General features: G+C 30.7%; 2 protein-coding genes and 1 long non-coding RNA gene across 3 annotated transcripts in view; 1 reads left to right on the top strand and 2 right to left on the bottom strand.

The window, feature by feature from the left end:
* On the bottom strand, positions 2323-2838 carry LOC105161638 (auxin-responsive protein SAUR50-like). Its single transcript, XM_011079387.2, has one exon. The coding sequence runs from the start codon at positions 2836-2838 to the stop codon at positions 2323-2325; it is 516 nt and encodes a 171-aa protein (XP_011077689.1).
* Positions 16102-21641, top strand: LOC105161786 (sodium transporter HKT1). The gene is made up of 3 exons (XM_011079599.2): positions 16102-17319; positions 18400-18624; positions 19637-21641. The coding sequence occupies exons 1-3, from the start codon at positions 16139-16141 to the stop codon at positions 19833-19835; spliced, it is 1605 nt and encodes a 534-aa protein (XP_011077901.1). The 5' UTR covers positions 16102-16138; the 3' UTR covers positions 19836-21641.
* The window catches only part of LOC110011976, a 2348-nt gene continuing 491 nt past the window's right edge, over positions 19791-21647 (bottom strand). The window contains exon 2 of the long non-coding RNA XR_002287065.1: positions 19791-19873. This is a non-coding gene — a long non-coding RNA (uncharacterized LOC110011976). The remainder of the gene's footprint in view (positions 19874-21647) is intronic.

Genomic DNA, 21647 nt, shown 5'->3' with positions numbered 1-21647 from the left:
TCCATAAAATTATTTTTAAAAAATTAAAAAATTATAATTCATATTCAAAAAGGATATTTTGATTAGTTCATCATAAAAATTGAATAAAAATCTATTAGAGACTAACTGAATATGCTCGTTGTAATTAATACAAACGTCAAAATCAAGGAAGTATTTGTAATTTCTCAAACAATAAAGAGATATTTATAATTATCTGAAATCTCATCAAAGGTAGTTGTAATTTATCGCAAGAAAGAATTATACTGATCATTTTAAACCAGGTACGGATACTGCACGCATGTTATTATAAAAAATTAATTATTTTCTTTTTCTCGCTAATATTCAAGGGACGGAATAGCATCTAAAATATATCAGGACAGTAAATACTGCGATAAATATTTAATTAATCAGTTTTTGAACTGAAAATTATTTTTGATAGATAAAAATAAATATACATTAAAATTATAATATAACTCAATAATTTTAGAATAGTATATATTGCGGCCTAATTAGAGAATGAGTAGAGTAATAGGACATGAATAATTATATGAAATGTAGCCCCATCTTTATTATTACGTGTCTATAAATCTTGTACGACTGTTTGCATGCCTTCAAGAATAGATTCTTTTCATTATTTTTTTTTAATTAGATTGAAAGGTAAATTACAATGGTTTTTTTTATTTCTGAAATTTGATATGATTAAAATATTATTTATTATTTAAAAAAAAACTCTTATGGAGTGCAAATTATAATTTTATGTATTTTTTAAACTTTTTTATGGACTGAGTAGATAATTATTTTTATAAATTTTCATCTATCCCATCTGAGTTTTTTTTTTAAAAAAAAAACAACAAAGACAATTTAATTTGATAATTTCAGGACTCCAACCAAATAAATAGTTATCAATAATTTTTTCAGAAAATGAGATATATTCATAATTATGTCAAATTTTAGGACATTTTATCCTAGAAGAAATAAAAAATAAAGTTTAATTATGCACAACAAAGGGGGAAATTAATAAATTAATTAATTACTAGAAGAAAAAAAAAGCATCGGAAAAGATAAAAATTAAAAAGGGAAATAAAAGAAAGAGGTATTTGGGGAAGCCACACAAAATGACAATATTTTACAGAGAGATTCGGTTGAGATCACTATTTTACAACAATTGTTGAAGTCCATACACAAGACGACGGCAATTAGCTAAGAGAATATTTCTGATTATTTCATCCCAAAATTACATGAATAATAATTTTTTTCTTCTTCTCAAAAAAAAAAAAGAAAAAGAAAACTTAATTTGACAAGGACAGGACGCGTGTAAATTTGAACAAATTGTGTCCATTAAATAGAGAAAACAAAGAACCCACGTGTGTTTTTGTGGAAAATATGTCCTATCAATTGAGAATTCTACGATTATAGGAACATTGAATGTAGGTGTGATTTTTTGATTTTTTCAAGATATAGTGAAATTATGATTGGACTGTGAAAAATAGTTTAGATCATCAAAGAAGAAATTGCAAATATTTATGTATAAGTGATTGCAAAAGTGATATTTATAATATTATCTGTTCTTCTGTATGTTATTTTAATGTTTTTTTATTAACAACGCACATGCACGTTACTTATACAAAAATAAAATTTATATTAATTGTACATTTAAAAAAATAAAACACAATCTTTCTTTTTTTATAAGATTCAATCAAAACAATAATACTTTTGAACTAATTTTATCATATTAAAAAGAAATAAATAATATATTTATATTTATGGGACTAGAAACGTAAGAAATTACATAAAATCATTACTTGTCTTTGCCAACAAATTAATCCAGTCAAAAGAATTGAAATATATATAACCAAATTATAGTAGAAAGAAGAATCTAATCCAGATGCTGATAATTAATAAAGATCCAATCCAACTAACAAAATAAACACAACTGCAAATCATCATCATACTATAAAAAGATTCAACTGTCAATATTTTTCATTTCAATGCCAGACAGAATTTCCAAACACATTCATCAAGAATCAAAAACCCTCAATGCACATCTTCTTCATCATTAATAAACCCAATTCAAAAACACAATGGGGATCTCAAAACCCTTGAGAAAAAACAAAGGGGACAAAGAGATTCAAGCATCTCATTGATCAGTGGTCGGCAGACCGCCATTAAAACGCTGGCCTCGGAGGTGGAATGAAAAACCCTCATCCCATGTTGAGGAATGAGGGTAGAACTGGACCACATTGTATAGTCCGCAAACCCTAAAATTAAAGCTAAATAAAAGCAACTAGCCTACCCTAGAAAGAGAAGAGTCGTTCATGTTCCGCCATTGTTAGGGTTTCAATTTCAGACCCTTGTTTTTTGCAGCAATGGAGATGTGAAGGCATGGCAAGAAGCCGATGAGGACGATTCTTTACACGACGACTGCTCGAAACACTCCAAACCCACTTCAGAAACCATCTTCAAGAACTCATCCAGCCCGAGCCCCCCGAATTTCTCCTCGTCTTCCTCGAGGAGCTGGAGTATGTTTATGAAGAATCCGGTGTCGCACGGCAGAGCCAGGCCGCCGGTTGTCTGGAATCCGAACTCCTCTTCGGCCTCGTCGAGGAGCGCTAAGAAGACAGGGAGGTTGAGGAACCGGGTGGGAATGACGAAGCGTCGGCGTTCTGGGCCGACGTAGACGGCGACGGAGCCGGAGGGGGTGCGGCGACTGGAGCCGGCCGGTTCGTCGGGGTCCGAGGAGCAGGAGGAGTAACAGAGTACGGTGCGGCGCCGGAGGCTCTTGGATTTCCAGCGCCTCACAACTTGCCTCAGCCGTACGATTTGGGTGATCATGTTTACTTTCTTGATGGCTGAGGCCATTCTTGAGAGAGAGACAGAGATAGAATTGAGCAGTGTGAAGAATTGAGGAGGAGAGAAGGTGGAAGAAGAATACCAAATTTAATTGAGTTGCGTTTAGTCTCAAATGACTAAATTAGCCTCCTGATTATATTTACTATATAGCCCTTGGGGGTTTCCTTTTCTTCCTTTTAGGTTAAATTTGAATGAGATGATATATCCGATACATAAATCTTCAAGTTGTGGGTCCACTCATAAGTAATTTAAACTTATCATAATAAATATTCTTGTTAATGAGTCTGTTTTTAAATTTATTTTCGTTCTTTTTTAAAATAAGATTAATTTCATCTCTAATATAAATTGAGGATAACTACAACGAGAAAAAAAAGTCGACATATAGTATATGACTAAATCAAATTAAATTTATTATATAAACACATAAAATATTATATTAGTCAAATTCACTGAAATATTGTCCAATTTGAGTTCCAAGACCATATTAATTTTCATTGATTAAATATCATAAGTCATCTATTGTCAACCCTTAAAAAAATATCCTAAAGTGAGAACTTCATGCATTCAATAAAATTTAAACTCATAAAATTAAATAAAAACATATAACAATGTAATGACAATATTATCATATTGAATTAACCATGTTGTTATATAAATTTAAATTTTGAAGATGCCGTATCCCATGTTAGGGATTAAATTTATGTTGTCGGGGACGAGAGTGAATGATGGTCGTCATCCATTTTATAATCTTGAAATCATGGAGAAAAAAACTATTTAATGATCGAAATTTCTCTTTATTTGGATAAAATTTTGTCAAATTTAATCAATTACATTATAATTATTATTTTTTGTTTATTGATTGAATAATAAATTTAATTTCAATACATTAATTTGATACACTAATCATATAGATAAAATCACGTGCGTATTTGGGTATAGTTTTGCAAACGTTGGATCAGTATGCCAAACTTATTCCACTAAGTCATGAATAGTATTTTGATAATATACTATTTATATATTATATTATTTAATATATTTAAGTTAAAAAATTAATTCAATATATTAGTAATTTAAATTAATTAAAAAATACATTCAAATAAAATAAAAAATAACAAAATATTTTAATAAATTTATAAAATTCAAAAACCCACGATATTTATAGTTTTTATTATAAAATTTAAATCAAATGGTATTCTGGACCATTAATGCACCACCTCTTAGATTTTTCTTTTCACAAGTTTCCTTTCTTGTTTTTATGTTCTTTTCGCAGACTTCCTTTTGTTTTACGAGGAATTTTTGTCTCGTTCTTTCAGGATACGGATTTATTGGTTTGTTGTTGCTAATATTTCAGTTGGAATCAAATTTGATTATATTTAAATTATTTATTTTATAATATATTGTATAATTAATATATAGTTAAAAAAAATAATCGATTATATAGTAAATATAATTATACTTATGCGATTAGTTTTATTTGTTGTGTCGAGACTTGAGTACGTACATGTTTGATTGGGGAAATAATTTTCTCATTTAATACGCCTTGCAATTTGATCGATACTATATTTCGTAAGATATTGTCTGTTTTGATTTCACAAAAACAAAAACGTCACAAGTTTGTTTTGAAGAGATGCTTTACTAGAAAAAAGAGACCTTAGAGTTTATAAGCCACTTAAGCTCATTGTTTGCGACAAATGTGTGACATTATCATCATTTAAAAAAATACATATATACATTTCACTGCTTTCAAGAAAAGTATATTGTATCCTATCATCGACTATAATTATTATATTTTTTTATTCAATACCTTTTATACGTCACATTAATTATCACTGTTATATTTTTATTTCACAACCACATATTGAAAAATAAATTTAACGGATAATTACACTTTCCTCTGGATGTGATGTAATTACATGTAGACAACCATCGTTTGAGAAATTACATATAGCACTCATTAGGTTTGGTTTCATCTAACAAATAAGTCCATTCGCTAATTAAAATTCACCGAATTTTGCTTATATTAACACAAAGATCGGAGAAAAATTTATATTTAACCCGATTGACTAATTACCGACTTATTGCAGGTCAAATAAATCTTTTTGTGGCCAATTACCCTCGTACGTCTTCACACGTTAATGCATGTGAGGAGGTATAACTTCACTGTTAGAAGGGTAGTTTAGTATGAAAAAATTTATTTGATTAAGTCAGTAATAAGTCAATCGAGAGTAAATATCAATTTTCATTCAATTTTTTTGTTTGTTAATACCTGCAAATTTAGTGAATTTTGACTAATGGATGGACTTATTTGTTAAATATAAACAAATATCAAGGATGCTAAATATAATTTCCCAAACCATAAAAAATCTACGTATAATTACATCACCCTTCAAACAAGTGTAATTATCTCTGAATTTAATATGAATCAAACCCATTTCACCTCAGCTTTTCTTGGCAGGGGAAGTGAATGAATAAAGCTGTATTATTTATTGGTAACATCCAAAATTAAAGTTATTATTGTAAATTATTATTGTTTAAATAAAACCAGAAAATGCAGGTAAAAAATGATGTGCACTTGGCCCGGACGAGTGACGACTCTGCGCTAATGGACAGCCCCTCCACATGCATAAGATCACAATCAACTCGGGATTATGTTTCTGATTAGTTGTACAAGTAATCTACTTTCGTCAATCGCGTGATTTGCAATTGATGTTCCTATTTTGGCATCTATATATTATATTTCATGCCTTGATTTACCATCGGTAAGAATCACAAATATTTAGCTTAGAGAGGAAAATATATTATTAACTTGGCTTATCGTGCACTCATTGTTGCTTGCATTTACTACATTTAAAGGGAACGAAATTTGAGACGCTTTGAGCATACGGAGCGACCACCTAACATCATAATCACCATCATTGTGGAAGATATTAGACATAGGATTATCAGTATCAATTTATCTCGTTTTGTTAGTTCATATGCGTTGTTATAGATTATGACGTATCCCTTGGCCTGTTGAGGGAGAAACCACCAGTTGAGCATTGTTGTACTGTACGATCTTATTTTATTAATGAAACTTACATTTACTAAAAAAAAATTTAGCTTAGGGCTTAATTTATTTTCTCTCCAGTCAAAATACACTAATCCTAAAAATGTTGGACATTAATTAATTTGAAAATTATAAATAAAATAAATACAATGACGTGTTTGGTAATTTTTATTTTTTTGGGTGGAACAAAATTTGCTGCAGATGTCAAATAATACATAACAGTAAGCTATTTAATGTATTATGTGCAGATAATGTAATAGTTGAATAATTATTTTCAATATATTTGTTTTGGGTAATGTTTGGGGATTCCCAAAAGTTTAATGAATTTGGTCCAAACCCATATAAATCAATATAACAGCCCAACTACAATCCCGACCAAACCAAACCATTTTATTACGTGCTCTAAATTATTCATAGTTTAAAAATTAAATATACAAATGTTACGGATGATATTTTCACAAAAATAAATAATAATTATTCAAATTGTTCAGTGATAAATACACTCTCCTTCTCTTGAGGTTTGGTGTGATTACATATAGACTTCCTGTGATTTGAAAAATTACATTTAGTATCCCTGAATTTTATTTTCGTCTAAGAAATAAGTCCATTTGTTAGTCAAAATTTATCAAATTTATTGATATTAACCAGAAAAAAAAACTATATAAAAATTGATATTTACTCTCGATTAACTTATTACTGACTCATTGCAGGTCAAATAATTTTTTTCCTACTAAACTACCCTTATAACGGTAAAGATATACCACCTCATATTCATTAACGCGTGAAATATGATGGTAATTTGATCACAAAAATATTTATTTTGACTTTCAATAAATCAGTAATAAGTCATTCGGAGGTAATTATAGTTTTTTTTTTTGTTAATACCACCAAATTCAGTGAATTTTGACTAATGGAAGGACTTATTTATTGGACAGAAGCACACTTTATGGGTATTAGATGTAATTTTTCTAACTACAGAAAATTTACGTGTAATTACACCAAATTTTAGGGAAGGAGAGTGTAATTATCCCAATTGTTAATATACAAAACTAGATATATGTAGTGGTAATTAGAATATACTTTAAGTAAACGGGCCCATGATCATCTGGACTTCTGCCGCTTTCCATTCTCCCAATCCCATATTGCCAGGCAATTCGGCCCGATCCTAAACCCATTAAAGAAAAAAAAACCCATTAATTTAGGTAAGTGTTCTTGAAGTGGATATGTGGGATTAAAATAGGAATTTCTTTGGATGTGATAATTTTATCCTTTATTTATTTAAGATGATAAAATTTGCGTCTAAAAATTTATGAAATAATTACAATTTAGGTGATTGTTTAAAGCTTTTAATATCGAAATCCTCAAAACTAAGACGAGAATGTTTTTGCACATGACCAATGGACACAATTGGGGCTAGGAGTGTTTTTATTCCTTGCACATCGGGTCGATGAATTATAATCCAACCTATTTTGAGCTGAATTATAATTCGTCCATTATCTTGATTTTGAGGTTTCTTTGTTTGCGATCTACCAATAGAAAAGTAAACAAAAAATTGTGAGAAATTAGGCTGAACATTCGACTCAATCCTAAGAAGTAAACAGGGCCTCGACGTCGTATTTCTTTAAAAGAAATGGAATTATCAAATTTTCAATTAAAAAAAATAAGAGCTTTATAAATCAAATTTCTGACAATTATCAGCCCCTACTTTATTTACACGTATTCCACATTCCAACATCCTCAAATATAAAGAAAATAAAAATTATTCTAAGATGTGGAGTCAAGAGAAGAAACTGAGTGATGGCTTAGTTTCTTAATTGGTCAACAACATACATGTAACCTTCGACACGTGGCCAACAATTTGTCCTCAAAATTCTCAATCCTCAATAATTGGATTAGAAAATTGGAGTAGTCATTACGAGCATGCCACTTCTTGTTGCCCACTATGGGACTGATTGCTGGAAATTAATTATTTTTTCAATTTTATAATTACAACCATATGTATATTTTTAATTTAAAAAGATCAAGTTAAATAAGCTTAATTGCCATTTTGTGCTATAAGACATGTTGCAAAAAAAAATATTTTGGACACGGATTCGACACGGGACAACGGTTTTGGTTTAAATTTCTGTTTCCACGTGATTTGAGAAATTACATTCAGTATTCATGAGGTTTGCTTTCGCTTAATAAATAAGTTCTTTCATTAGTCAAAATTCACTTAATTTATTGATATTAATAAAAAAAAATTAGAAAAAACTCTATATGTACCCCTGATTGACTACGACTAACTTATAGATGGTCAAATGAATCGTTTTATGATCAAATTACCCTTATACGTCTTCACGGGTTAATGCATGTGAGGATGTATATTTTCATTGTTATAAGGGTAGTTTAGTCCGAAAAAATTTGTTTGACCTGCAATAAGTTAGTTTTCAGTCACTTAAGAGTAAATATCTATTTTCATCAAGTTTTTATTTTTTTGTTCATATTAGCAAATTTAGTGAATTTGGAGTAACGGAGTGACTTATTTGTTAGACGAAACCAAACCTTAAGAGTGGTAGAAGTAAATTCCTAAACAACAGGGGATCAATGTGTAATTATATCAAACCTCAAGGGAGGAGAGTGTAATTATCCCATATTTTTATGGAGCAATGTGCCATACAGATTATTTAATTTACTCATATTTAGATTTTTTTCCACATTTATCAAAGGTTTTTCTGAAAAAAAAATAAATTAGCAAGGATGAATTAACGATTTCAACCTCATCGTTTAGCGGTACATAATTATTTTCTATTTTAATGGGGGTATTTATAATTTTTAAATAAATAAGTGATACTCGTAATTATATACCAAATATAAAAAAAAAGTAGTTGTAATTTATTATTTTATTAAAGATAAGTGGGGTAGGTTTTTGATCCAACCAAACCAGCCCAATGATCACCGTAATTGTAGTTTCTATTGGCAAAATAACACTTTTTATCCCGTAATTTAGAGTTCTTTCACTTTTAGTTCCATTGATTACTTGACTTTTACTTTGATCCTACAATTTCTAAACAGTAGTACTTTGGTCCCGTGGTACATTTTTCATATATTTTAACAAAAAATAGTACGTGACTGTTATCGCCTTTACACTTTTGGTCCCATATGTTACGAGATTCTCACTTCTATTCCCATAAATTTTCAAAAGGTAGCATTTTTGGTCCCATGCACTTAATGGCCGTGTGTCCTTTCCTTTAAACATCTAGCTAGGTGCCATGGGACCAAAATTGTTACTTTTTTAAAGTTATAGGACCAAAACTCAGAATCCGATAACCAATAAGATCAAACGTTACAGGATGAAAAATATTGTTTCCCCATTTCTATTAAAAATGAAACTTGTAGGCGGTATTATTAGTATCCATTATGAATTTTGGATTAATATTTTAAGAGAATGAAAGAAATAATTTGGTTGACTTGCATAATTCTGAATTATTGCACGTACCATGTTGTTGTTACTTTTGCTTGTCATATGTAAAATCAATTATTGCTCTTTTATATACCCGGAAACAAACACCCTTAATCTAGGATTAGTTGGTCGTTGATATGTTAATTATTTAAAAGAAATTCATTAATAGTCACCCGATAGCTATTTTATTAATGTAAACACTATAAAAATAATTTATAAGTCAAAATTATATTCTCGTTGACAACTTTTTAGCGCCAATCAATCACAAATATAAAAATAATATATACATATATATAATATATTTATAATACCATTCGGTATTTTTAAATTCCAGCATTAATTCAATTTAACGAATATATTCAAACTAGATAAAAAAATAGTAAATTATTATAAAAATAAATAAACGCACATTTCACATCTGTAGAACTCAAACTCACAATTTATTTAATTATGAGCTCATAAACCTTATCAATAGCTGAATCTCACAAGACCTTACTGATTGATAATATAAAAATGACATTGGTCGTGGCTAAGGTTGTTTGATTTTGTACCATAAGACCACTCCTTTGTTGTCGAAGTACGGTCGGCAAGCATAATACGGACCAATTAAATTAAATTATTGCTCACATTATTCCTTCTTTAATTACAAAGTCCAAAATCATAATTATGATATTCTCATTAAAATATTGTTAGACACGGCTTCAACACGGATTTTACTTTATCTCTTTATTAAATTTTAGGGTAAACTACAACGATCTTTCCTGATATTTGACATAGTTACGAATATTTTTTTATTATTTAAAAAATTACGAATATTTTCCTAATTTTAACATTCGTCTAAGAATTAGCCCAATTATGTTAGTTTCTGTTAAGTTTTCATCTATTTTTTTGTGATGAACTGACCAAGTATTTTTGTGAACTAAAAGCTATAATTTTATTTAATTTTTATTTTTTTATGGATTAAGTGAATATTTTTTTATAGTTTTTCAAAAATTTCCATATACCGCATTCGATTTTTTCTTTTATTTTTTATTTTATAAATATACAGTAAGGACAAAATTAATAATTTCATACATCCGTTCAAAAATTATATAATTTCATCAAACATGACGAGATATTTTCAATTATATCAAGTCTCAAAAAGATCATTGTAATTTTCACTTTTTACTAAAAAATTAAAAAGAGTTTCAATTAAATATTACCAATTATTTCTACAGCTAAAAACAGTGGTAATATTTTGACAATAGGTAAGACCATATCGAATATTGATTAGTTGTGGTCAACACGTGAGTTTTCATATCGATCTTGTCTGACCATAGTAGATAATATTGATTTACTACGGTATTTAAATTATAGTAATATTAATGTAAAAAATAATTAATTCTTATTGTAGTGATGAAAATAAGTCGTGTTCTCGCTCGTGGATATTTCTTTATAATCTTATTTCGTTGGTACTTCTATTAAAGTATCTATATATTGTTTGGATTTGTATCTTGAGTGTTTTGTTTTATGTTTTGGAGATAGAGAGGAAAAAATAGAGATAAATAAGTGTGTGTTGAAAATAAATAGTACGTTTAGATTTGTGTTTTGAGGTAATTTAAAATATTCTAAAATAAGTGGTGTAGGTTTGATGTTGGGGTTTGGGAAATAAAAATCAATTTTCATTGTCAAATGATATATATTATATATATATATTTATATATAAATATGTATATATATGAATATTGTATGTATAATGTTGTATTTTTGTGCGATAAAAATCACTCTTAATTGTCAATTCATGTCTCTTTTATTATTATATATACACCAGTGTATATATATATATATTATATATAGAAAGTTAAAAAATAAAAAAAAAACACACAAATAAGATATAAAAGCTAAAAAATAAATATTAAACGTATTTTATCTTATCTCGAAAAATAAAACCAAACATATTGCTAATATTTCAACTGTTTTTTATGTTTTCCCTTATCAAATTAATGGAAAATAAGCATATACACTCTGCACGTGGTGGGTCCCATCAATTCCACGAGTTCTGATTAATTAGTTAATTAATTTGGGCAGAACTGTCATATTCGTACATGACACAGGGTTAGATTGTCAAATGGACATAATTATTCTAATTTACAAGTCAAAAAGAACAAAAAAGTAAATAATAAAATTCGAATTCAGTAGTTAAAATGACTTACTTACGCCTAAAACAGGTCAACCCTAAAATAACTAAATGGATTAGTCACATGAAAGGTCAATAATAGCCCTTTAGTACTGAGGCGCCCACAAATTTAAAATATTTTCAATTATGCATTAACCAAAAATTTATTTCAATTTTCTCAATTTGAAAGGGATTATGACATGCCATTAATGTCTTAATTTGGTGGTTAAAGTCCCATCAATACGTTCGAAATCATAAATTTGATTCTATCAAAATATTTATATCACTTTATATGAATTCATTGCAGTTTGTTTCATCCCTACTACTCATCATATTTTGGTTTGGTATTCCATAATGCACATAAATACTGATGAGGGGCAGGAAAAGACTGGTATACCCTTCGAACGAGGGACAGAAGTAATATGAGGCATAGAAAAGGGTTTGACCTAGTATTAATATTGTTGAGCTTAATAGACAGTTAAGGGCAGTATTAATGCCGTAAAGAGCGGGCCACGATGGCAGAACGAGTAGTCATGGGAGCAGGCATAAAGATCGTGCAGAAGACACGTCAGCGTAGGGAGATGACCAGTATAAAGAGAAGAGGAAAGAGAGGTAATGGGGTTAGTCTTTTTTTGGGAGAATTACTTCATAAGACTGAGGAGAAAATATTTTTTAAAGATAATTCTTGACACTGACTTGAGCGTCGGAGCATCTGCGCTGGGACCCTCCCCGGCTAGGTGACTTTTGTTTCCATTGTCAGGTTATTAAGAATCAGGAGCTGGGGGCGAAGGACGACCTAAGGTGCGACCCGCGATCTCAGCCTGATCAAATACGAAAGTCATGATGATATTACTGATAAATATTTTTATAAAAAAAAATTATTTAATCTCCTTTTCAAGTAAATCAATTGCGAAATGTTTAATAAATAGTAATTACGACAAATTAATAAGATTCCTAGAAATTTAAGGAAACGAAGAAAAGAGTACACGATTATCATGTTCGTGGCAAATATTTTTTTTTTAATTCGATAAAAAAGAGAGTTCGTATTTTCTCAAAAAATTATTAGGGACTTCCTAAATTTTAAGTTTTGAGATGATTACCATCTTAGCAATATAAATTTGATGCAACTCGCATTCGAACGGCTTGACATTATATAAATTTCATGATTATCTTGAAAAGATACATTATTAAGAAGAGAAGATTTTAAGGCTTATAAGCCTCTCAATCTGATCGTTTGCCTATATAAAAAGTTATGCATAAATCTTATACAAATAAAAAACTGTAAATTCTCAAAAATCGAGATTTCAGAACTTACTATAAATAAACTTAAGGTGCATAGGTAGTCATTTTTTAAAGCCACTTATGTTCTTCGTTTCGATATAATATTTTTAGGTCGTTAATAAATTATGAATTCAATACCTCGACTATAAAATGTTGGATTTTGGAGCATAAAGAGAAGGCAAATTATGTTGGTTGACTTGCCTAATTCTTGTAAGCATCATCTTACATTTGTTTGTTGTCATGGAAAATCAATTATTGCCCTTTTATATATTCATCCAATCATACAAAATGCAGTGTATTGGATGAATATTTTAGATAAAATAGATAATAATCAAGAACTATGTGCACAGAATTTCAACTATCTATCATTTCATTTATATATATATATATATATATAGATGCCCTAACATCATTATTTTTCTGAAGAATTTTAATAATAAGAAGCAATAATTAAGAATATGTGGGAAAATGATATATGATATTTATCCAGACTTGGCCTGCGTCCCAAGACAACAAATGAACTCACTTTTAGACAAATCCAAAGGGTGAAATAACGATATTGTCTTGATTTGAGATAATGTCTATCTATCCGGCATCGTTATTTTTGAGATTTAGTGTAATTATACATAATTTTTTTGTAATTTAAGAAATTATATTTTACTATCATAATGTTTTTTTTAACTGATTGCAAACACCCGTTAAATTATTTTAGAAGATAATCGCCCTTCCATGAATCCAATTCAAATACCAAATTCAGATTGAAAAAGCAGAAAATTAGAAAATTATGATTGGTGATCTCCAGTAATTGGAATTTGGAGGAGACATAATTCTAAAATTTTTGTGAATATTTTAAATTTTGAGGAATAAATTAAGAACAGACCCATTGGTTTGGTACAACTTGATATACACTTGGTACAACCTCTCAATCAACTTATTTATTTAATTTTTATCCAACTACCCAAATTTATTCCCAATTATGAGCTTGTAAATTAATTATGACTTTACATCCCTACCGTTGAAATTGAGTTTGAATCAACATATTACTTATCATGACGTGATTGAGTTTGAATTAATATATTACTTATCATGACGTGCAACATAAATATAAATATATATATGAATGTATATAAACTCTACTCGTGTCACTCAACGCCACTTGGTGCACCTTAATTTTGTTGCATTATTGAACTTAATTATTTCATTAATCCAAAATTATCGTTTTTATTTTATTTATATATATTAAGACAACTTATGTAATTGGTAATTTAAATATTTTTGGGTGGCTAAGTCGTCGTCAAGGGGTTTGCAACTATCAACTTAGTAATTTTTGAAAACGTGCTCCCAAAATTATTATTATTATTATTATTAATGGAATAATAATGTATTTATCAACTATTGGAGTATGCTCGACTCATATATATATATATATATATGGCGTCGAAATGCGAAAGTGAAATATATTTTTTTTAATTGAGAAATTATTGTATTAATATACTTGTAAATTAACTTTGACCAGTCTAGAAAGGTTGCTTTGTAATAAAACTAAGGAAACTATTCTTATAATTATGTTTTCTTTAATTATTATTACAGTATTAATGATTTCATTGCAAATGCTATAGTAGTTTAATTGCTGTTGGGAAAAAAATCCAAAAAAGTAAAAATTATAAGTTTGGAGTCTAAAAAATATGTATCCACTATTTATGTAGCACAATAAATAAAAAATGACCAATTCCGATTTGGACAATATTATAGCAAACTAGCACTAAAATTACTCAAGCACTTTTGTCATGATATTCAACATAAACCTAAGTGATTTTCCAATCCTGGCTTTAATTTTTATAGACTAGACTTTATTTATGATTTCACCAGCTAGTCCTGAATCAAGTCGTACCAACATGCTCAGTTTTTCATCTATAAATCAGATGAAAAACACCCGATTTCTTAATATTCAGCATTACATTGATACATCAGGTGAAAAATACATTTGATCTATTCAAGAATTTAATTTTTCGAATTAATATTCAGTAATAGTATTCAAGAATTTTGTTCAAAAATATTCCTGACGTTTCAACAAAGCAGATACTTATTTACGCACGTTTTAATAAGTAGTTAATGGACATACTAGTAACAAGACAACAAATTATTAATCATGTTTTAAAATATCTTGATTCAAGGATTGGAATATCACTAAATAGACAGGAATTTTCACCAAAAAGATTGCTAGTTTTGTCAAATCTCATGAATGAAGCTTGCTTCTTAAGCTACTTTCAGGTTCCATCATACACTAGTTATGGGGTATCCTACTGATTGGGTCAGCTTCTTGAAGAATTTTAGTTCATATCTGATCTGATTACATCCAAACAAAAATAAAATAGACAACATAGGTCGAAAGAACAACCAAAATCCAACCAGGTAGTTTGGTGGGGAAAAAAAGAAGAAAAAAAAGGAATAACTTTGTGTGATTCAAAGAAACAAGGAAAAGGATTTCCAGCATCCAGCATTGTAGGAATCCTTAGCTAAAACATATCAGGGCATCAAAGAAAATTAACTAGATTTCCCACTATCAACAATGCTGCACTCTGTTCTTTCTTTTATTTACAAAAAATAGAATATATATATATATATTTATATAGTATAAAAATCAATTTCTAAATTCTATTGACAAAATAGAGGCCAAAAATGGCTGACAAAAGGTATAGAAATTAGTGTTATATTAAGTACCTTGTGACAGATTATGTGCTTTTTTGCTGGATTTCTATCAATGTTGTCCATCAGGAACAGTTTTAGACCTTTGTGGGGATTATTCTCCTGCAAAGTCGATGTATTAAAAAGACATCCAAATTAAGCTATACCACACTGACATGTTTGTGTGGAAATCTTAAAACTGCAACCCAGGATATTAGCCAAAGAAACTAGCAATATAGATTTTACACAGATTTGATTTTACATATCAGTCATTATGTTAATTCATCAAAGACTGATAAACTAACTAAATAGATGATTAGTGCGTGGGGTAGGGGGTGGGATGGGGTGGGGGGCCGATGTGAGGAGGGGGTGTTAGTCAGCCGCAACATCATCCATGTGTTTACCCACATGTCACTTGCCGTTTGGCCAGGGTCCAGACATTAGATTATAGGTGGCCATTCATGGCTGTACCGACCATTCAGGATGGTGCCAAGAATTTGTTATTGATTTCTTCTCAAACAGTTAGATTTTTAAATTTGCTCAGAAGTGATTTGCCAAAAAGGGCCTTAGTCCTTAGCAACATAGGAAAAAAAAAATAGTAAGACATCACCACACCCCTATATATACACGACTCCCATCCATGCTTCTTTGCAAACAAAAATATATAGTAAATACTCTCTCCTGAAAAAAACCAAAAAAGATGAATAAGTTTGCTTGTTACGGTAAGAAATTGCAACATCTTTGTAGTTGCTCTTGGCAACTTACTAGGTTCTTCATCTATTGTTGCTACCGTGATCTTCTCTTTACAATTAACCCATTCTTGACATATATTCTCTACTTCATCTCTCTTTCCTCAGTGGGTTTTGGGGTTCTTAAGGCTTTGAAGCCAAGAACCTCGTTTACACCGAGGAACATAGATTTGTTTTTCACTTCAGTTTCATCCGCCACTGTCTCAAGCATGTCCACAGTGGAAATGGAGGTCTTCTCCAACGCACAACTTATAGTTATGACCGTACTGATGTTTGTAGGGGGTGAGGTATTCACTTCCATGGTTGGACTTCACTTAAAGAGGTTCAAGATTATTAGAACATGGAAGAGCCAAGTAAAAGTTGAGTCTGTGGAAAGTGATCCTAGATCACCACCACCCATTGATCCTTCTGATCAAATGGAGTTGAATGTTGTGACGGTACCTGAACGGGGACTAGCCCGGTTTGAGTCACAACAGGACGTTTTTTCTTCATACAATCCATTTCTCAAGTGTGATTCTATTAAATTCTTGGGTTTTCTAGTTTTAGGCTATCTCGTAGTAATTCACATTCTTGGTGTTACATCTATTCTAGTCTATCTAGCCCTGGTTTCAAGTGCAAATGACGTAGTGAAAAACAAGGGTATCAAAACCTTTACATTCGCCATTTTCACAATAGTTTCAACCTTTGCTAGCTGTGGTTTTGTTCCGACAAATGAAAACATGATAGTGTTTGGCAAGAATTCAGGTCTGCTATGGATACTCATCCCGCAAGTGCTGTTTGGGAACACATTGTTCCCTTCCTGTTTGAGGCTCCTAATATGGGTGGTCGGGAAGAATATAAAGAAGGTAGAGGCCAATTATTTGCTCAACCATACAACAGAAGCAGGATACATGCACTTGCTCCCTCGCCTGCATTCTGTGTTACTGGCAGCTACAGTCTTGGGATTTATTTTGCTTGGGTTCATTATATTCTGCTCTCTGGAATGGAATTCAGCAGCCTTAAGTGGACTGAATACCTACCAGAAAGTCGTCGGCATCCTTTTCCAGTGTGTGAATGCTAGGCATACCGGTGAAACTATAGTCGATATCTCAACAATTGCCCCAGCCATATTGGTATTCTTCGTGGTCATGATGTTAGTCTCTCTCTCTCTCTCTCTCACACACACATACATGAATTTTGTACTACAGGGTGTTAAATATTTGATCACAAGTAATCATGCATAAACCTCACTGAAATTAGATTATAAACAGGATTAAAAATATGAGACCAAACGAAAAATTATTGTTGCGGATATGCATGCACCTTGGAAATCGGCAATTTCCTAGAAGTTCAACAATAGATTAATAAAGGGATTGTGGCTTTAAAATGTCAACCTGGGAAGAAATTGCAAGACTACCAATCCTAGTAGTTAACCATAAAGAGACCAAGACGGCAAGACTATAAAATTGTCTGATGTATGCTTGACCTGATGTTTTTATTAAAAACATTTCTACACACAAATCTACATCACTGTTCCCACTGAGCCCAATTTTCCATGCTTCAACACATACCCAAAAAACCAGGAATAAAAGATTATTTTACTACAGTTCCAATTACAATCTGTGACGAAACATGAGTTCCAGACAGCTCTCTCTCTCTAAGAGGAACACAGAGAAAAAAAAGGGAATCATCTCATTCACAGACACAAATACTAAGGTATTAGAGGACATGTTCAAGAGCACAAGAATGGTCTTAAATAGGTCCAGACGGAGGCTTTGGCTAAAACAAACCCCAGTTGAGATCTGTCCTAGAAGAGCTCTGGCCATTTATGGTCTAGAAATGTATGGTAGCATACACATTATTTATTAATATAATGTTGAAAATTCTAAATCGTACTATAAATGGTTTAAGAATACGCTGTCTAACGTTTGATTTATAATTTTATATTTGCATTATTGCTTCATGATTGTCATTTTATACATAGGAAACTTCACAATCATATGATTCCGAGTATTATTTAATTCTTATACCAAAATTCTCATTCTCAATCATTCATAATTTTAAGGTGACATGGCTTTTTAGCACACTGTTTTCTGCTATAATGATACCTTAAAAACATAAGACCCGCAAAAAATAATTTTTGTAACGTTACATTGTTAAGGTTGCATCTGGTATACACTTAAATCATGATGTACTTAACATGTATTTAATAATCTTTGATCAACTTTGACAGGTACCTTCCTCCATATACCTCATTTCTACCTATCAAGAGGGATGAACAAAGCCAACTAGAGTCTGAAGGAAAGAAGAAACGGAGAACGTTCGCAGATAACCTCATATTTTCACAGCTTTCTTATCTTGCAATCTTCGTTATTCTAATATGCATCACCGAGAGGAAACGCATGAAAGAAGATCCTATCAACTTCAGCGTGTTGAATATCATAGTCGAAGTTGTAAGGTAACCAAAATATTACTTTTGTTTATCATCATTTTGAACATAACATATTTATCACGAGGGGCTTGTTCCCATCACAAAAACGATCAATCATACTCAAGCGAGAGAGGAATGCGAGTCGAATTTGCTTTGAATAAGCGAAATACCTCTCAACTATTTGGTATGATAAGTGAAGAAAATTTTCAAATACTTCCTCTTATCTAAATACAATAGAAATAAAGTAAGATGGAAAGATTAATCTTTTTTTTTTTTTTCTTTTTTCCAGTTTTTACCAGTTTTTTAAAATTTTAAATTACTCATAATGAACTTTAAAATTAACAGTATAAAAAATAATTCAAAGACATTGTTTTAGCAAGAGAAGGGATATAGAAAAGTGGGAAGATAAATGAAATAAAAAAGAGTTAAAGCAAAATAGTACTTATAGATAATATGGTTAATTAATTTCAACATAATAATTCTTTTCTTGTTTTTGAGTCTTATATTTCTATTTTTCCATCCACTTCTTGGTAGAAACAAAATCATACTTCGGATGAGCTTCACCTATATCTTGTTTTGCATCAACTTCACTTATTTTTTAAAATAAATACTATTTTTTTTTCTTATAACCCATTTATACTCCTATTTTCCTTATGTATTCCCTTTTCAACCCAACTAATCGAACTCTACAAAATCTTAAAGAAGCTCATATCTGCAAGAGACCCTTAGCATCAACTCTTGGTTAGCTTTTTGCAAAAATTACCAACGTAGGTGTCCATTATAACACAGAATGCACTAATAAGTTCCATAAGAAAACTCACATTACAAGAAATTGATGCTTTTCCATTTCTTAGGGAGCATTTGCATTGTTTCTCAAATCTCAATACACATCATGCTCTATCTTTCTCAGTACATATTTGAATTTCTGACATTTGACCAAAACTAACCTTGTAGAAAAACTTATAGAGTACGGATACATGATACGGAATTAAGATATGCATGTATGTTTTTATTAATTCCTATGTTGTAATAATTGCAGCGCATATGGAAATGTGGGTTTCACAACTGGCTACAGTTGTGAGCGTCAGCTAAGGCCAGATCCGAATTGTGTTAACAAATGGTATGGATTTTCTGGAAAATGGAGTGATGAGGGCAAAGTAATCCTCATCATCGTCATGTTTTTTGGTAGGCTCAAGAAGTTCAACATGAATGGAGGTCGAGCATGGAAGCTCTTGTAAGCAAAATATGATATCCGCCTATCCTCCAATAACAAGGCCTGCAGTCATATAATTTGTAGTGATTAGTGTACAAAGCCACCTTTAAATTTCGCTTCACTCTTTCTCCCTCTAATGGAGATGTCTCAGAAGTGTCTGCTACTAGTAAATAGTTCAATATGAATCACAATGTTAAGTACCTAAACGCCTGAATTTTCAACCTAGCAGGATGGTTTATAACTCTAGATACCTGGCGATATAGGAATACAACACTCATATTTCAATCTTGAAGCAGATAATATCTTGAACAGTGTTCAATAAAGAAATACACTCAGGCTGAAATGGTTCTTGACAGCAATATTAAAGCACAAACAAGATCCTGTACTTATTTTTCATTTAGGAAACCTGACAAGGAGCACCATATTAAACCACCATGATTACTGTTTGGCGCAGTAACAAGATTCTCACACATTTATTTTTATATGTTTACTTCATGATTTGATGTGAATCAGTATCGGAGTTATTGGAAGGTTAAATTGTATCTCTTCCTTGTTATGCTATAACAAACAAAGAAAATACAAAATCAGAAGACTACTCTGCAAATTAACCCCTTGTGAGGGAGAAAAGAATCTCCGCAGGCTACATCCAGAAGAACAAGAGGAGTCACTCCTTGTAAGATAAAAATATCCAGACAGTCGATCAAAGTGTGTTTTCTGTACTTTGTGTAGACCAGCAGTAATTTGAAAATCTTGAAGCAGTTCTTAAGATGTGAAGATTATCAAACAACAAGAATTGTCAGAATCTAATCTTGTGCACCAAAGCTAAGGGATAACAGTACACAACACAATATTCTGTGTTTGAGTCTTTCTAAAGGGTTTATAAAGAATAGAAGTGTAATGGTGCCATAGCATGGTATTATTCAACAAAAATTACCCTCTTCTCCTTGGACGCTGTCATACATATCTTACGCAACTTCAGAAAGATTCTACTTAAGGTGATAATCCTTCGTTGCCATGTTTTGTCTAAACAGAACCAGTTGCAAAAATGTAACAGTATAAAATTAACTTAACCATCCAATATAAAAATTGAGAAACTGTTGAAAAGGATCAGAACGTTCGGGATTCTTGAAGCTCTCATGTTTAGTTGATTAATCAACTTAATTCAAACAAGTCATCTCAACTGCCCACTAACCTTGTCAAATTCAACCTAGGAAAACAAGTAAAAGAGAAAAGGATTCATGCAACCAAGAGGATTCTAGTACTTTCACCAAGGAATAGAAACTCCAACAAGAGCCAAAACATGATAACCTTTTGAATTCGCAAAACTAATGATCAATGCTAATAGTCCTCATCAACAACTCAATAATGACGAGACTAAGTGCATTGTCAGCTTAAAATTCATCACAATTCCCAGTAACAATATCTAATTCCACTGCTTAATTGACATCTGACACTTATTATCCATCTCATGATGGAGTAGTGCTCTATACCATAAACCAATTTCATAACCCAACAATCAGCCCATGATGCCTAAAACATTCAGTAGTTTGCAAACATAGTAAACTATATTTAATCTTCCCAAATACAACCAACCATATTCCCATTTTTCAACTACTTGTCTCAAATGATTATGGAAACAGCTCCTCGTTATTGTATTTTTATGTACACGTACATGCATTTGTTTATAATTATTTAACTTATTACATTAATATAAAAATACATATGTATATCTTTTAATCGTCACACTAACATATACAACAACAGATATAATACAAATGTTTGGTACGAACTTCTAACTGATAAAAAATGAATGAAAACACACACCTAATTCCCATCA

This window comes from Sesamum indicum, linkage group LG5 (assembly GCF_000512975.1).
Source record: "Sesamum indicum cultivar Zhongzhi No. 13 linkage group LG5, S_indicum_v1.0, whole genome shotgun sequence".
In the NCBI taxonomy this organism is placed as follows: Eukaryota; Viridiplantae; Streptophyta; class Magnoliopsida; order Lamiales; family Pedaliaceae; genus Sesamum; species Sesamum indicum.
This window is presented reverse-complemented; position numbering and strand designations above follow the sequence as displayed.